General features: G+C 36.4%; 1 protein-coding gene across 2 annotated transcripts in view; it reads left to right on the top strand.

The window, feature by feature from the left end:
- The window catches only part of LOC145693294 (uncharacterized), a 77346-nt gene that overhangs the window by 40863 nt on the left and 22264 nt on the right, over positions 1–14219 (top strand). For both annotated transcript variants that reach the window (XM_081769154.1, XM_081769162.1), the window contains exon 5: positions 10855–13911. In XM_081769154.1, the coding sequence (XP_081625280.1) occupies positions 10855–13911 (3057 nt within the window). The remainder of the gene's footprint in view (positions 1–10854; positions 13912–14219) is intronic.

The raw sequence follows: 14219 nt of genomic DNA, 5'->3' as shown, positions 1-14219 counted from the left end.
ACAATAGAAAGTGTACTAAAACAATTCCTGTTAGAAAAGGGAAACAAAGAATAATTCCGGTTCTAGAAGAGATCGGCCAGCCTATGACATTACTTACATAGTTAGTTCTAAAAATTTCAAGTTTGGAAGAAGTCATCTACATGTGAAAAGCTAATTTAACCTCTACAGACCTGAATTTTTTTTAATGCACCAAAAAATTATTTCTGAATATTTTCTAGTTAAACATATGTATTTCGGTGTATTAAAAGAAATTTCTTATTAAAAAGTGCCACAGGGAGGGCATGTGCTCATTTGAGTACTTTTGGGGCGTACTGCATGTATTTATTCTAAATATGAAAATAAATAAAGGATGTTTTTGCTAGGAATGATGCAAATATTAACAGCTAGTTATCAATAAAAATTTATTTGCTTTCGTTTTCAAGCAGAATTCTTTCTTTTAACATCATTCAAGATCCATTCAGTATGATTATAATTACTCCTGAGAATTTGGTTGAATTCACTCCATACCATAAACGACTTTTTGCAAATGTTAAATGAAAAATCGAATGTTAATGACAAAAATATTGTTGTAGTGTTTACAATAAAGTTAGAACAAAGTAGGCTATATTGTTGTGATGTATCGTAACAAAATTAGAAACAAAGATAAATGTATTAATTGTATATTTACCTTCAGTACCTTATAAGATAAGCTGCTATTATAATCATGTGCCGTCAATGTTTCATTAGAACAATAATACATTTTACATCACGAGAATAACTTTAACGAGAACACTCTTATTGTCCTTAACTACCACATTGATCTAATTCATATATGTTGTGTTCCCATATCATGTCTCTATTTGGTGCTTCATTTGGAAAACAAGAAATGGAATCTAATTCCATCTTAGTCTGCTGAGCATCATACTCTGATACAGTACTGGTGCTGGTTTCCTTCAATGTGAAGTCACTATTTTTGGCCTCATTGTCGTCTGATATTGAAATGTCACTAGGACATTCCCTAAATTTGTAGAATGTGATCAGGATTATGCAGTACTTTTATTCTATAAGATCTTGAAATAAATTAAGAACAATTGCTTAGAATTTAAGTAGCTACTGCTGAACATTACTCCATAAAAGAAAGTTACTTGAATTTAGTCGCAAGCAAACAAAAACTGGTAAAATTAAAACAAAGAAAGAGCGCAATTTAATATAGAAATATTTAGAAATTATAGTAGCGATCCCTCTCATGATATTCCAGCAGTTAAAACTTAAATTAACAGTACTTAATCGGAAAATAAGTTAAAAGCATAAACAGAGAAAGGATAAATTCAATGTTATGGTCCGTAACCTCAATTACGTCTTACGCCCGTAGCATAAATAGATATAAAACTTTATAAAGAGAATATTACAATACAAGCCTACTTTATTACATTATTTATATCTCACCTGCTTTTAACACATCTTCTTAATCCAGCATCTAGTGCATATTTATTTCTAAATGCAACTAAAACAAAACAAAACTTACAATAGCTTTTGAGAGATAAAAAATATCTAGCAATATGAAAAGTACTCAAATGAGTACAGCGTAATAATATGTATACGTTAGTACCAAAGTACTCATTTGAGTACATGGTAGTTTCTACTCAGTTCTGAAATGTACAGAACGTCCCTGCTACAAATAATACCCTTATATCAAGAAGTTGATATTAAATTACAAGAAAATAATTTTTTGAACCATGCCGAAGGTAAATAAAAGAATATACTCACGTTTTCTTGTCAGGACCTTCAATCCTTTTCTCTCGTGCTGCAGCCATTCTTCTGAATCTCACTTTGTGTGCTCAATGCTGCAATCCAATAGACCCAGAGTGCACTAAATGTGTCCTCGAATAAGTATTTGAGTAGCAAAACGTATAAGGATGCGATTGGAATGAAACAACATATATTTACGTAGTATTAAAATGAATGCACTCAAATGAGCACTAGGGGACCGTAGAGGTTAAGTCAGCAACGAATTGTTGCCTTAATTCTTCAATATCACGAAAAAGTTCGTCAGCTCCTAAAATCAGGGAAAAAATCCAACCCTACATGTGACGCTAAAATAGTACAATTTCACAAATTTGCGAGAGAAACCTTATTTGATATTGCTTCGTGTTAATGTGCTGATCCACTGATTCACTGTAAATGTGAAAAAGAAAGACGAATGCCAAAGTTAGAAGTGTCACTTCTTCTTGACCAAAGAACAAAAAGGGAAATAATTATAGGAGGAATAGACAAAAGTGAATCAAAACTGCGTATGAAGCGGTATAAAAGAAACAAAAAACGTGGAAATGAACATTTAAAACAAGTTGAACAAACTTTAAACGAGGACCAAGGAAATCTACATCAGGTGAGGTGGGTGACAACTGCTAGTGGAATTTTGCGCTTGCTTTTACATCGGAACGGAAAATCAGTCAAAAGAGCTCAAGATTATGGTTTCCTACATAATGAATATTTATGCTTCTGTATGGTTCTATATTAAAAGTGAACCATCGTGCACACGAGGAGCTAAACATTTAAACTTACGTTATTTTCTAGATCTATGGATTCAAATACTAAATCAATCATAGATCCCGTGATAATACGAATTGCATGGTTTAGTTATCCCGAGAATTTACTTCGGGCAATGATATTGAACACAGATGTAAACATAAGAAAGCTCGGTTGGAGAAGAATTTTGAAAACAAGAACATTATCCTTATCTATCAGTGTGAGAGTATTCAAAGTTCCTGAGGTCAAATTAGACGCGAAAACCTACATTGATATGATAAACTGGTCTGAGTGTGTCTTGACGGAGCCACTACTAACGCAACACCTAAGCAAGGATGAGCTGCAACATAACATAAAAATTGCCACAGTTGCAAGTGAATAAGTAACAAGTTTTTCTTGCCACTCAATCAGTAGAGCGCATGATAAAATTAGTGACAGAAGAGGGTAGTTCTGTGTGGAGTGCAGACGCTCTCCATGGACTTATTTTGGCAAATTCAAAATCTCGGAAGCGGATACTACAGTTCACAAAGAATCAGAATGCAAATTAAAAATGAGTAACTGAACGTAAATATTAGACATCATTTGAGAACCAGTAATATAATCTGCAACTACAAAATTAAAGATAAGTCCAAGAGTGGGAGGGAGGACAGAACTCGAACTGCAGCCACCTTCATCGTGGTGAGTTCTGGGTTATTTCCAATGTAATACATCTATTTGGAAAAGAGTTGTGTTGCAGGAACTACAATGTTGTATCTCAGCGAGTTTTCTGCAAATTTTAAAATATTATACGTTTTCCAAATGTATGAAAACTGGAATACTTTTCATTTTATTGATTTTGGACTCCATTGTGTCTGATACTTGACAAAAAGATCACTAACATGTTTAAATATTTTTACGAAATTCTTTTACAAATATACATTAATATACAAGATAATTGATTTTTCCCTCCACAGTTCAGAGGGATGCTGACAACTCAAACAATTGAAATAGAGTCTTGAAATCTTTTTACAGTATATTCAGGATGTCTGGAGAACAATTATTACTATGAAAGTGGAACATAGTGTAAAGTTATAATATTTCATTTCGTGTCTTAAAAAATCTACGGATTTGATCATTTTAAAAAATATTTCAAGCCGATGGCTGCACCTCAAAATATTGAGGTATCGATTTGAAATTTTTTCTGTTTTATTAACCACATTTGGCAAAAAATGGCAACTAAGGGTAACAAGATTTCGAAAAAAAAGTTTTTTCGATATACCCTAATACACATCCTTAGGGGGGAATAGGGGTCCGATTTTTTGCGAAAAATTGAGTATCTCACAAGCCGTTTAACTTTGAGAGCTGAAATTCAGTATATAACTCTTTATTAAAAATAAACAGAACGTGTCCTGGCATTTTTAAAAATTTTCTTTTATGAGCAGGGGGGTATTTTCTATATATTGGAAATTGGTAGTGGGTTGATTTGTAAGAATAATCGAAAACGATTTATATTAGTTGAGAAACAAATTGAGAAATGAAAACTACAGTTCTTCGCATTTTATACCCACTGCTTTCTATTATAATAATTGCTGAAGCTGGTATTTTATATATATTGAGCGTTCAGAGCATAAGGCAATCAAGCCATAAGTTGTGAGAAAAATGGCCATAAAATTTGTGTTCCAACCTTAATTACATGGGCATTTTTAACTTTTTCAGGACGAACGGCTCAACCCTTGAGCCAGCAATTCAAACCTCTCTAGCTCAGCTCCTAATTAACCTAGACATATGATTTTGGTATGTATCTCTTCAGAAAGGATGGAACTTTCTAATCCTGTGTATATCATTCATGTAGTGGGTCCCGCCGTGAAGGGGAAGGGGGCAAAGTTGGGTGTTTATAGCTTTCCCTCTCTCCCTTCATAATTTGGGGGGAGGTACCCCCCTGATGGAGCTACAAGGATAAAAAATGGCATCCATAGAGACAAATGAACATACTTCCTAGCCATACCCAGTCCATGACTTTTGGGCTTGAGAGGGGTGAATAGGAGGGGTATTGAATTTACCCTTTTTCTTATTGTATATTTTCTTATAAAGACAAAAAAAAAATATTTCTAATTTGAGGAACTCTGGCAACATTGTTATTCATCGTACGCAAGAAAAAAATTCTCACATTTACGACAGATATTTGGGACAATGATACACAAAAGTCAAACCCGTCGGTTCAATACGAATGGAAAAAGAAATTCGGAACCCCACCCCTACGTGACATCCTGTATATTATTCAATATCCGCTGTAATGTACTCTAACGTTGACAGCCCTAGCGGCATTCCTAATTATCACAGACTCACAAACCATACCTCGTTGAAAACCTTATAGACCAGCCATTCCAACAATGTAACTTTTGTGTGTGTCGGGCCAAACCAGTAAAAGAAGAAGAAGACGAAAGTCAAAATTTTGGGTGGAAAATCAGATTTTTCCAAATTTGTCCGACTATGGCAACACTGGTATTTGTCGTACGCAAGGAAAAAAATTCTCACATTTACGCCAGACATTGGGAACAATGATATAAAAAAATGACAAGTTTAGGTACAATAGGAATGGAGAAAAAAATCGGAACATCCAATCTACATGAATCATCCTGTATTTTGCTCGAGAGATTGTGGTATACGCTGACATTGGCAGGCTTGGCCACGCTCCTAATTGTCACAAACATATCAGCTATACCTCGTTGGAAAGCTTATGGAACAAACATTCCAACAAGGTAACTTTCGTGTCTGTCGGGCCAAACTAGTAAAAGAAAAAAAGACGAAAATGAAAATTTTGGGGAGAAATTCAATTTTTTCGAAATTTGTCATACTATGGCAACTCTGCTATTTGTCGTACGCAAGGAAAATAATTCTCACATTTGCGCCAGACATTGGAAACAACTATGTAGAAAAATGAAGGGTTTAGGTGGAATAGGAGTGAAGAAAAAAATTCGGAACGCCGACCCTACGTGAATCATCCTGTATGTTTTCGAGAGATTGTGGTATAAGCTAACATTGGCAGACTTGGACATGCTCCTAATTGTCAAAAACATATCAGCTATACCTCGTTGGAAAGCTTATAGAACAGATATTGCAACAAGGTAACTTATTGAACAAACACACACACACACACACACAGAGAGAGAGAGAGAGAGAGAGAGAGAGAGAGAGAGAGAGAGAGAAAGCGAAAGAAAAACAGTTATCACCTCAGAACGCACCGTTCTATTTTTAGCCTGGTCAAGGTCAGCTATAGTTATCAGTTGAACCTAAGGGTTGTAGATATGCAATACATTTCTTTCAACTACAAAATCTTCCTGCCGAAGCAAAAGGAAAGAAAAGCAATTATCTTTCGACGAACAATGTTAGGTGAACCAATGCGAGTTTATTCTCTGCCGTTAGTAAGATAGGATTTTTCAGCATTCCTACTGCACTTACACGGTTTATTTCCTGCACAATAGTTCACAATAACGGGGATAAATGTAAGAATTATTTTTCTTGCATACAACAAACAACAGGTTGCCATAGTCCGACAAATTTCGAAAAACTTGATTTTCCCCCCAAAATTTTCATTTTCGTCTTCTTTTTCTTTTACTAGTTTGGCCCGACAGACACGAAAGTTACCTTGTTGGAATGTTTGTTCCATAAGCATTTCAACGAGGTATAGCTGATATGTTTGTGACAATTAGGAGCGTGGCCAAGCCTGCCAATGTTAGCGTATACCACAATCTCTCGAGCAAAATACAGGATGATTCACGTAGGTTGGATGTTCCGAATTTTTTTCTCCATTCCTATTGTACCTAAACCCGTCATTTTTTTATATCATTGTTCCCAATGTCTGGCGTAAATGTGAGAATTTTTTTCCTTGCGTACGACAAATACCAGTGTTGCCATAGTCGGACAAATTTGGAAAAAATAGATTTTTTCGCAATTTTTTTTACTTTCGTCTTCTTCTTCTTTTACTAGTTTGGCCCGAGAGATACGAAAGTTACCCTGTTGAAATGGGTGTCTCATAAGGTTTCCAACGAGGTATAGCTGATATGTTTGTGACAATTAGGGGCATCACCAGACTTGCCAATGTTAGCGTATACCACAATCTATCGAAAAAATACAGGATGATTCACGTAGGTTCGGTGTTCAGAATTTTCCCCTCCATTCCTATTGAATCTAAACCCTTCATTTTTTGATATCATTCTCCCCAGTGTGTGGCGTAAATCTGAGATTTTTTTTTTTTTTTTTTTTTTGCTTGCGTACGGTATATAACAGTATTGCCACAGTCTGACAAAATCTGAAGAAATGTATTTTTGAAAAAAAAAATGATTTTCGTCTTCTTCTTTTACTAGTTTGGTCCGAGAGACACGAAAGCTACTTTGCTGAAATGTCTGTTCTATAAGGTTTCCAACGAGGTATGGTTTGTTTATGTGTGACATTTAGAGGCGTCGCCAAGCCTGCCAACGTAAGGGTAGACGAAAATTTCTCGGGAAAATAAGAACAGGATGATTCACCTAGATTCTATCTTCCGATTTTTTTTTTTACGTAGCTATTGTACCTTTGCCCTTCATTTTTTGGTATAATTATTATCAATGTCTGGCCTACAGGTCAGAATATTTTTTCTAGCGTACGACTAGAAACAGTGTTACCAGACTCTCACAAATTTCGAAAAAAAAATCACTTTTTCTCTTTCTTTCTTCTTCTTCTTCTTTACGGGTTGGGTACGGTAGCCTCAAAGGTTATCTTACTAGAATCTTTGTTTCATAAGCTTTCCAACAAGGTATGATTCATACTTGAATAATTAGGAGGAGTGCTAGGACCGCCAAAGTAAAGGTCTACGATTTTCTTGAAATCCCTGTCCGTCCTGAAAAGGTTAAATTAGTACGGCATGCTTAATTATATGGAAAACTATTTTTTTTTTCTACGTTGGTCTACTTTATCTTGATTTGAGACTTTTAAATTTCATCCTATTTCCTACTGAAATGTATATGTAAGCATACAAAGAAATAATTATATATGATAAATTTAAATTCATTTTAATTCGAAAGATGAGAAACACTTTACCATTGTATATCGTAAAGGTCAGATCCACCGGTGTTGTAACAGAGCGGTGCTTGAGCGATTGACAGTAATAATTCAAACTCCGATAAGTGATAATTTTACAGTCTTGTTTTATTACAAGTGTAACCTCTTCAGTCAATGGAGAGGAGGACGTGGATCATGGGTCAGAGTTGATAACGATGGGTTTTGGTGGGTCGGAGTTGGTCACAATGGTTCAGAGTGGTTCATAGTTGGTAGTGGGTCAGAGTGGGTCATGATGGGTGGTGGGTGATAGTGGGTCATGGTGAGTCGTGGATCAAATTTTCATTGACCCACACCATCTCTGGTTAAAATGGTACTGAAGAGAAGAGGCACCGCGGTGACTCAGTGGTAGAGCGTTCACCTCCGGTGCTTGGGGTCCCTGGTTCGATCCCAGCTCGCGCCGTGTGGACTTTGTGGTGGACAAATATCGTGCTCGTGGGTTTTCTCGGGATTCTCCCGTTTCCTCCCACTTTCTTCATTCCACCATTTCATTCACTTATCATCATCGTCCCCTTTAGCCTAACCGACATAATCGTGGGACGTAAAACAAAGATTTCATTTCATTTCCAAAAGAGCCTGAATTATTCTTTTTTCATTAGAACCAAATGAAAAAAAGAAAAATGGAAGTCTTGGAAGTAGAATGTAGACAAACTTACCAGTGTTCAGAAAATGCTATCTACAAGGCACTGAGCAGAATGGGTCGGTGGGTCAATGGGTCAGTGTGGTCACGGTGAGTAGTGTTTTGCAGTGGATCATGTCTTGTTGACCCACGATCCACTGACCCACCCACAAATCTTGACCCATTTGATCCACCGACCCACTCAATCTCTGATTTTAACATGTAGTATATCATTTAAAAGACGAAACATACATCTACAAATTTTTTTCTCAATTGCGAAGGCTGACTTGATACATATACTAGTTGAGATGGTAATTTCTTCTTAAGGTGAGAAATTGATACGATTAAAAAGCCCATCTTGAAGTGGGTACAAACTACATTCCAAAGTTATTAGAAACGCTTTCGCGACCGCAGAAAACTATCAATTCGACAAATATTTAAGTAAGTTTTTACATTTTATTGGTCATATCTCCGAGCCCCTCATCCTGTGAAGATGGGGATGAATTTGGATATAACGCCATTGAGTGCCTCACTATTCATCTCAACGACCCAGAAAACAATGGATAACACTCTACGATCAGTCGTTTTACACTATTTTTACATGTCACTCCTCCCAACTTCCGTCCCGTGGAGTGTCTGACTTCCACAATTTTTTTTTCTTAGATTGAAAGTAATATGTCTCCCACGTTAGTAGTAGTTGCTCCAGACATTCCGGGTTTCGCTGGAATATACACTTATACATACATTAAAATGTTTAGAGCTATGTGAGCAACGCTTTTGATGTTACCCCTGTAAATTTAAAATCCAGGTCAAAAAAGTTAAAGAAAATCGTCGCTTCACCATTATCGCTCTACACATCGAATTTCCAGAGGTTTCACCAACAATATTGTGTCGAATTGTTACAGAAACATTTTCTTTTAACTTTTCCATTCACTTGCTACACCAAGTCGTCAGTCTGAATGCTTGGTCTTCCACTCTTTCTCTTCGTCGTGGATATTTGTATGGCCTTCTTTGAATGCACGACACCATTGCCGTACCTTTCCTTCACTCATTACACTGTCGCCGTACACTGCACACAATTCTCTATGAATTTCAGCAGCACTTTGCCCTTTGGCATGAAGAAATCTAATCACAGAGCGGACCTCGCATCTAGCGGGATTGTGTATGCACGCAGCCATTTTAACACGCTCTAGCACACTCGAAAACAAACAGATGACTGGCGAAACTATGGTTGTTTGATAGCCAATGGACCAAGTGATGTTACTGCGCAAGCGTGATCCGATCACTATTGTCAGTCGGTTATAATAAAATATCGGCCCTTTCTTTTGAAATGCGCGTCGTATATATATATATATATATATATATATATATATATATATATATATATATATATATATATATATAATATAGATAGATAGATATAGATATATAAGAGGCAGAGAGAAAGAGACCACATCCATATGCAAAAGCATTGCAGATTATTGAACTGAAATCCTTTGGAAAGAAATCCTATTCTGCCTTCTTTCTTAAGTATAAATAGGTCTCTTAGACATGACTTTGTATTCGTAGATTTTCTGTTTACATGGTTTTCGGGTTCGTGAGTTTTGTGTCTGTAATTAAGATTCGAGTTTGTATAATAATTTCTGTTTATACCCGCATAGTCTCAGGAAGCATAAATCACTTGCTGTAATGAGAAAATTGAGAAGTAACCTCCGTATGACAAATAGCTGCAAATAAATACACTATATAACCTATTTATTGCTATGATATTATTTTCTTAATTTTTATTTAAAACTCACATATAGAATACAAACGTGCTGTGAATACCTATATCAGATGTTATATTTTAAACATAATAATCAGTATGTTCTGCAATAATTATATGTTATATATATATATATATATATATATATATATATATATATATATATATATATATATATATACAACTGATGTATTTTAATGTAATTATTTTATATAATTTTTCATGCATTGCGGAAAATATACCTTTAAAAAAACATTGACTCAGATGGGAATCGAACTCACAACCTTACGATTTAAAATCCAATGGCTTACCGCTGAGTTAACACAAACACTCTTTGGAAGATGCTTCTAGCGATGTATAGCGGCTCTCTAGATAATTATGACATTGTGAATATGAGTAACGAATATTTATTGACTGTCCGTGCCACCTTTCGTTGCTGTCGGGTAGACACATTTTTGATGCCCAGTGGAGTCCGTACAATACGCGATTAGTGAGAGAAGGTGCCAGCTTGCAAATCTATAATCCGGTAGATGAATACAGGCGTAATACTATATTGAGCAGATAGTCTGGCAATCCTGAATTGCTGCAGAGGGTTGAATATTTTATTTGCGGTGTTACCTGCCTTGTGCAAATCCATAACGGTTATCTTACTCCCATTTGTACTTCAATCCATCTCAAACAAACAGGTGCAGCTAAGACATTGTGATCTTGAACTATTATACTGTTTACTACCTTCACTTCACATATCCCGTTTTGACAGTTTCTACTTGGCTATTTATGATGATATGAAGTTTATATCGATGCTTTTGTCTAAACTGGGTATTTTAGAGCTCTATTAATATGTTATGAATATTACTGCAACTTGATAACCTATTTTGTTCCTCATTTACAGGGGAAAATGGCAAGACATCAACTGTTGAAGAAGGAGCGAAACCTACCAGCGTGAATTGTACTGGTACGGCTCATTTGACACCTAAAGTAAACCCTGTGGGCGTAACTGCTGTAGGAAAACCATTGACGCAACAGCAGACACACACAGCAGATACGGCGGAATTACTTCTGTCACTTTCCGGGGATCAGAAAGGTAGAAGCATTGGTGGTTCAGATGTCGTGACCTCCATACAGCGACCTGTAGACGCACAGTTAAGATCCAATATTCGGAATTGTATAAATTTAGTTCGGGAGCATAGCACAGGTGTACCTCAACAAGTACAAGACATCGACTCTTCAGCAGATCCCAAAATCACAGTTACATCTCAGTCTTCTGGGACTGCAGTAAAGGTTCAGCCACAACAACAACATCAGCAGCAAATGGTGTCAGCAAGCGGCTACCCTATTTATGTACCCGGTCCTCGGAAGAGGGGACGTCCTCTGAAACGTCAAATGAATTTGATCTTCCAAGAGAAAGTAATGACAGATGCCGAAATGGCCCTCCGCAAAGAAGCAGAAGCAAGTCGGAAAGCGCTCGAAATGCTTCAAAAGGAAATGGCTGGCATTGAGTCAGTAGACATTGAGAACGAAACATCAACATCAGCAAAAGATCCCAGTGTGCCTTATGGGGTTCCTAACTCCACTGATGCACGTGTGTCTTCCTCAGTTTCAGAGCCAGTAAAAAGCAACACTTTTAATAATCCCTCAGTGTCAAATAGTCATAGTTTCAACACAAAATTTAAAATAATACAAAAACCTAGTAAGTTATTGAGTGACCCTAATCGGACTATATCCAATCCGACGAATAGTTGTAATAGTGGGGAAGACAGAAATAATTTTCAACAAAATGTGGAATCCAGTTCGATAAAAAACGTTGTATCAAGTCAGTACGCAGAAGTACTAAAAGAAGCAGGTTTGCCGTTAGACGTTCCCATTTTAATGGACAGTGGGGATGGGTCATATGTTACTGTAAACGAAGAAATGCTTATGAACATTGTCAATGGAGGAATCTTGCAGTGTCAAATTACAGAAGGAGAGAATTTAACCGTACATGGACAGGTTGTTAATACAGAACGTTTCAATAGTACTTCAGAATCGAAACAACCGTTATTAGAAACATTGGAATGTGTGAGCAGTACAACATCTGACCAGCAAAGTGCTACAGTGCATGGTGCAAATGAAACAGTAGTAGTTGAAGAACAAGTAAATTTACTTGCCGATAGTGCAACGTTTAGTGATGTATTAGAGCCGAATACCCAATATGAAACAAGAAAAATTGAAAAATCTAGTCAGGAAGTTGCGTCATCGTCTAATAAAGAAATGGAGGAGTCGAAAAATTCTCTCAAACAACTTGAATTGATGACACCTGTCATAAAAGGTATTTGTTCCTTGGCGAAAAGTACAAAATCGAGCTGCGAAACTAATGATGAAAACATGGTATTGGATAATAGCACTTCTTGTCCACCTATTCAAAAAGTAAAAGAATTAAGAAAAACTATCGAATCTGAATGTAGAAATAATTCGAAGGCCTCGACGAACTTTGCTAGTAAAGTCGAAGCAAACCTCTGTCAGGACCAAATTCACCATGAAAATCTTATTAATGTAGAGTGTACGGAAGAAATGTCAGAGGAAACTAAAGAGATGGTGTTAGATTGTCATTATGAAATCAATAGTAAAGCAACAAAGGAAGACATGACGTGTAAACCAGAAGAAGAAAGAATATCTGAAGATTCTGAATACAAAATATGTAGATCTGATTCAAAGAAAATTACAAATATACTTCAGGAAAGCGAAGTAAATACTTCAAATGAAGCAAGAAGTGAAGTAGTCGATTCATCCGAAAGTAAAACAGAAGTTGCCTCTGATTGCAATGAAGATTACGTTGTGCAGGACGTGAGCATGGAAGAAAATGACCTCAGTGTTCTGTTGATTGTTGAGGAAGAAGAAGAACATGAAGGTGAAACTGAGGTCATAAAGTCAGCATCTGAAGATGATAAGGTTGCGTCGATACCCAAGCCAGCAATTGATCTTCAAGTTCCTAATTCATCAGAGACATCAACTGAGGATCAAGACTCTAATATGAACAAGGATTATGTACATAACGAAGAGTGCAAAGCCAGTGCAGGTAGTGATTCGGTAGATACAGAAGTAGAGTCTGGTAGCAGTAGATTGGTATTAGATTCATGTGAATTAGAGAAACAGCGAGATTGTTCTGTAAGCACGACGATAAATGAAAATACGTCGAATGAAATGTCAAATGCATTGCATGAAAAATGTGAAAGTCAAGGTGAAGCGGCAGAGTCTACCACCAACCAGGAAGAGAATTGTGAGGAAAAAACAGATCGTGTCGGAGTAAACATTAGTGAAGCCGTGGACACACTGTTGGATTTACAAACATCACAAGCGACAGAAGGTTCGTTGAAGCTTGTTGCATCGAATATTACAGATACCAATGAACTAATGAACACTACTACGTCTCCTACAAAGGATATACCATTTGCAGTGGGTCTTCTGCCTTTGAAAACAGCACTTGAAAAACTCCAATCTATTCCCGATTACCAACCGAGGAAAACACGTTCTGGAGGAAAGGTGTCTAGTGCTGAATGTAGTCCTACTGCATCAACAGCGAAACGAAAATCTCCGGTAGCTGAAGACGATTGTTCTGAAAAAAGAGCAAGGCGAGAGATAATGGACCCAGCTGATGTCAATCTCAGCTTGCAACAGGAAGAGAATGTGAGTAAATCTGCGGAGACAATAGATAAAAATAGTGCACAGAGAGAAACAGTTGTTAACGTAGGCAGTGAATGTGATCAAGATGGAGGTGTTTCCGCGATAAAAGCTGATTCAATGCAATTGCCTTCTAACGACACACAAATAAATACTTCATATTGCCATGAGAATCGTAACGTGAGAAAAGAAATTTATTGTGAAGAAGATGCCAGCAAAATTGAGAATTCCGAAAATTTACCACACCCAGCGCAAATAGATGGTTTGCCAGAAGACAAAACTACGTCAAATGGTGAGTACTTATGTGTTATTTATTTATATTTATTTTATTTATTTCATATAGGAACTTTGAAAAAGTGAGAATTTGGTATTCAAACAAATTGAAGTATACTTTTGTTTTGAATGAGAGGTATCATTAAGCTATGAAAATTGGCCGCATGTGAATATATACAGTGTGTCTCAAAAGTCCCCTGACATAGGGTAATTCTGTTATTATCAGAGTTACAACAAAATGTAAGAGGAAAACCTGTCTCCAAATGTGATGTTTTCAATCTAAAATGAAAGATTTTTTTTTTAATCGGATGAGTTGTTTGGGCTGTA

This window comes from Thermobia domestica, chromosome 1 (assembly GCF_964235325.1).
Source record: "Thermobia domestica chromosome 1, izTheDome1.hap1.1, whole genome shotgun sequence".
Lineage (NCBI taxonomy): Eukaryota > Metazoa > Arthropoda > Insecta > Zygentoma > Lepismatidae > Thermobia > Thermobia domestica.
The sequence above is the reverse complement of the archived record's forward strand: the minus strand, read 5'-3'. Positions and strand labels throughout refer to the sequence as shown.